The following is a 4,410-nucleotide window of genomic DNA, read 5'->3' as shown; positions in this document are numbered from 1 at the left end:
TCATTCATCTTTCAAAAGGTTGTATCGTGATTGAAATGGAAAAATATTTTCTTATACGAATGAAACGGTGGTGCTCTAAAACCCAATACAAATATTATTGTCCCGTGTTTGCTGAGGCAAACAAAGGGAATTCCATGTTTCTAAATGCAATATTCCCTGAGATATTTGAATTCAAATAATGAGTGAGAAGAAAAAAGCATAAAGTTATGCTGCTTTATGTGAAAGGACATTTTGCACTTGGAAATGTAGAATCTATTTTGTTTTCGTATCTGTTTCTAACTGGCCACCTCTGTAATTCGGTTTTTGAGTACAGGGTGTACATATAAGAAGTTAATTTGTTTGTGTTTCAAGCTACTCGCTAGCTTGTTACAAAATTGGTATTTACACTAGAAAGACGAACGGGGTCTGTGTCATACTGTGGTCTCTTTCTGCTAGAATATCTCAAGTAAGATGAATGCTTCGAAATTTCTCGAATTTACCTGAATTATCATGTTCTTAGAGTACACCAAAGCTCTTTTCATTACCTTTCTTAACAACGGAGAAAGGAACGTATATACCTAGAAAGACGGAAGGTGGCCACAGTGACCCTCACCAATATTTTAGAATACATTCGCCATATAATACTAGCAACGTTGTCAGAATTGATTTTGTTAGGTCGAAATTCTTCTGATAGTTTGTTTCTGCATCAAATATGGTATAACTCCCGAATTGTGAGAGTTATCTTTAACCTTCATTCCTATGTGAAGATGTTGGTCAGCAGGTGTCTCAGCTTATGTTGTCGAGCGTTTTTGTCGTCTTGTGCAATAAATTGTTTTTTCTGCAAAGTAGATCCTTCGCTTATAATTGCTGTAGAAATGCCATAAAGATACAGAATCGCCGATGATAAACTTTTCAGAAGTTGGCAAAGATTGTGCGTGAAACACCAGTAGTGCTGATGATGAGAATTCAGAGGACAGAAAGAATGAAACCTACCTGATGAAAAACCTTTGTTAAGTAAGCAAGAGTATTGATGACGCACGAATCAGAATGAAATTATACATCCAAAAATGCCTCAGTTGATGAAAAATAAAATTATACTATAAACAAATAAATGCAAACCACCAATGAAAACAAAGAACTACATCAAAACGTCAACTGATTTCCATAAATATAAGAGACCTCAATAATATCCCGTTTATCGGTAGAGGAGAAACTGGAGCAGATATAAATGTAAAAGAAATATAGCGTGGGTCCTTCCTCGGGAATAGGACGTAAAGGATTATAAAATATTTTACGATAAACTCGTTGCTTACAGATACGGATCCCACAACCACGAAAGAAATAAAGCACCACATTCGTTGATCATATTCACAACCTAAAAGCGAGGTAACACTGATATCCTATCGGGGATATAGAAAACACAGATCCCTTAGCCTCGAGTTTCCTCCACACTGACGCTCATCAACAAAAGTCGTTTACGCACACTCATACACACAGCGGAATCCGTTAAAATTAAGTAATAATAAGATATATTAACACCGATGGTTTTTTTTTTACAAACTAATTCTTTAAATATAACTGTGTATTCTGCCATAAAAATGTTATACCATGCTGTAAAATATTGAAATTTCAAACGTTATCGGAGAAAGCAAAGGGTCACACAGACCTCTGCTCGTCTTTGTAGGTATAGTTCCCCGACCCGTCTTTTCAATGTTAATTTGTATGTGTTAAAATACATGCTAATAGTTATGAAAAACGATATTCTTCATTTAAAAATATTTATTTAAGTCATATAGTATCAAAATATATTATATACAGAGGGAAAAAAACCGTCACTTTGACAATTAAAAAGAAAAAAACGTCGGTGTTCTTACTAATTTCTTAGCAAACGGCTTTTCAAGGCGACACAAAATGAGCAATCTTCAGTCTGGATGGAAATTTCGTGGTTCTAAAATTGTTTAGTAACTTGTGGAAGTGGATGACGAAATACATGTGAAAAATTTAGTTTCATAAAGTAACAACTTTAAATTTAGTTTCATGTATCTGGAGAAACTGGAGAAACCGCGAGACACCCAGTTTCACGTATCTGGAATAATTATATATTAAATTTTTGTTTGTTGAAAAAGATGGAACAATTGAAAAAAGGAAATAAATAATCCTGAAATTTTCTCTAACGAGAAAGCTTCAAGTATTAATCCTAAAGGAGATGAGAATGTAAACATTTCGGGAATTTTACAAAATCTACACATTCTACCTGTTATGCATAAATGAATGTTTTGAGACGAAAAAAATGATAAAAATTATTATTATAGTGTGTAGTATATATAGAGAGCGTGATTTAGTCGTAAAATCAATAGTTATATTGCATTTCCGTTTATAACTTTGTTAAAACGTTTCAACTTATAATTTACATAGCTCTGGTTTCTACTAAAAAAAGAATTTGTTGAATGAGATGTTGATAAATTTATATATGTGTTTATGTAAATTAAAGCCAAATCGAAATTAAACCGCATCTTAGAGTGCTCGAGAAGGCACTCTACTTGTGCAAATGACATGAAATTCGGACACATGATGAGCTCATTATTTATAAAACTATTTAATTCATTGGAGATATGTCACGAATAGTCAGGGACGTCAATTCACCTTTTTGCGGGGGGGGGGGGCGGCAAAGAACATGTACTCAATGTATGTGTGTATATATATAAAATTTATATATACAGATATGTATATATATATATCCAATTTTTAGTGCATTTTCAGAAGCCAGGAGGGGGCAGTGGCACCCCCCTGACCCCACGGTCCTGCGAAAAGGTATGAACTTTTATAATGCGACCATGCGTTTACCAAATTAAGTCATAATCAATTCTTTTTAAATTCCTTACTTTTTTTTGTTTTCACATCCACACACACAGTGCCCCTATTCATTAAAGTTACGAAAACAAAATTTCATTTTATTAAAACTGTCTTTTTGATCATTAAGTCGTCTGCGAGAGGAAAAAGAATAAATAAGCAGTCGAATGAGTAGTGAACTGTGAATTCATCTATGACGTGATTTTAAAACCGGCCAAAGTCAGTCAGGTCTGCCTCGAACGTAACTCTTGTAATGGTATTTGAACCATTTGGAAATTCAAGGTCAACTTCAACTGTGAAAATTCATTCGGGACTTGAGTATAAAAGCGCAGGCTTCTACTCGATCTGATCACAGTTCTATCTTTGCATTCAAACAAGAAGCAAACTAATCAATCAGAAGAAAATGATCGCCAAGGTGAGAAATATGCTACCCCATGGTTTTTTATTGATAGCTTTTGCATTTTAAGGTATCAGCGCAACTCTTAGAGTTTGACTATTGTTTACTTGCTTCGAGCTTATTTTCAAGGGTGATATATTGTTTTTCCAAACTAATTATTTGCGAACACATTTTGATTGTAGTACTTGAGGAAAATTAAATTCTGTAATTTAGATGATATTTCAACCTAACCCATCCAAGTGTTTGATCGAAATCACGTAGAAGAATTTCATGTACATTATCAAAGATATGAATGATTTATAATTCGCAAATATTTAATTTTGCACACACATTTGTCAGTTTTGGAAAGAAGTCATTATTGATATTTCATTTTCATTTCAGTTTGTCCTTATTGCTTTCACCGCTGCCACTGTACAAGCCGATATTTTACCACTTCATGGAGTAAGTACTAATTTGACAGGTTTAATTTCGAATAACCATTGATGAATGAAAGATCAATCCAGAATATTATATGGACGAATTAAGAAAAAATTGCCGTAAAAATAACTGAAAATTTGAATATAGTTTCATGGCTTATAACTTATAACATATGCCTTTAGATATAAAAGCGTTATAATTTTTTTTGTCAATGAAAATAATGCATACCACTGGCATTTCAGGCTCACCACCATGCACCTCAGCCATTCTCTTTTGGATACAGCGTAAAAGACAAACACGGTGAACAGCACAGACAAGAGACTGGTAATGGTGCCGGACATGTGAAAGGCAACTACGGATTCACTGATGACCGCGGTGTCCAACGTCAGGTGAACTACGTGGCTGACCACGCTGGCTTCCGCGCTCAGGTCAAGACCAACGAACCGGGTACTGCCAACCAGGATCCAGCTGCTATCAAAATCATCTCTTCAGCTCACCCATACTTCGGTGCCGGACATGGACTGGGGTATGGTGGCTACGGATACGGAGGTGTTGGATTCGCCGGTAATGGAGGCTACGGACTTGGACTCGGTCACGGTATCAAGGTGCCATTGGCCGCAGGACATCTCGGAGCATATGGTGGATATGGCCTCGGATACGGTGGATATGGACTCGGATACGATGGTTATGGCCTCGGATACGGTGGTTACGGACACGGTACTGTCCAAAGGTACGACAGCAGAGAACAACATCTCGGCCTGTTTTAA

General features: G+C 35.9%; 1 protein-coding gene across 1 annotated transcript; it reads left to right on the top strand.

Annotated features, from left to right (window-relative positions):
• Window positions 1-3,232: 3,232 nt before the first annotated feature.
• LOC149076360 (uncharacterized) lies at window positions 3,233-4,410 on the top strand. The gene is made up of 3 exons (XM_089242228.1): window positions 3,233-3,244; window positions 3,608-3,667; window positions 3,886-4,410. Exons 1-3 carry the CDS (start codon window positions 3,233-3,235, stop codon window positions 4,408-4,410), a joined length of 597 nt encoding a protein of 198 aa, XP_089098354.1.

This window comes from Pholcus phalangioides, unplaced genomic scaffold, assembly GCF_987345545.1.
Source record: "Pholcus phalangioides strain wild (caught in Gottingen) unplaced genomic scaffold, Ppha-v1.0 ptg000015l_1, whole genome shotgun sequence".
In the NCBI taxonomy this organism is placed as follows: Eukaryota; Metazoa; Arthropoda; class Arachnida; order Araneae; family Pholcidae; genus Pholcus; species Pholcus phalangioides.
The sequence above is the reverse complement of the archived record's forward strand: the minus strand, read 5'-3'. Positions and strand labels throughout refer to the sequence as shown.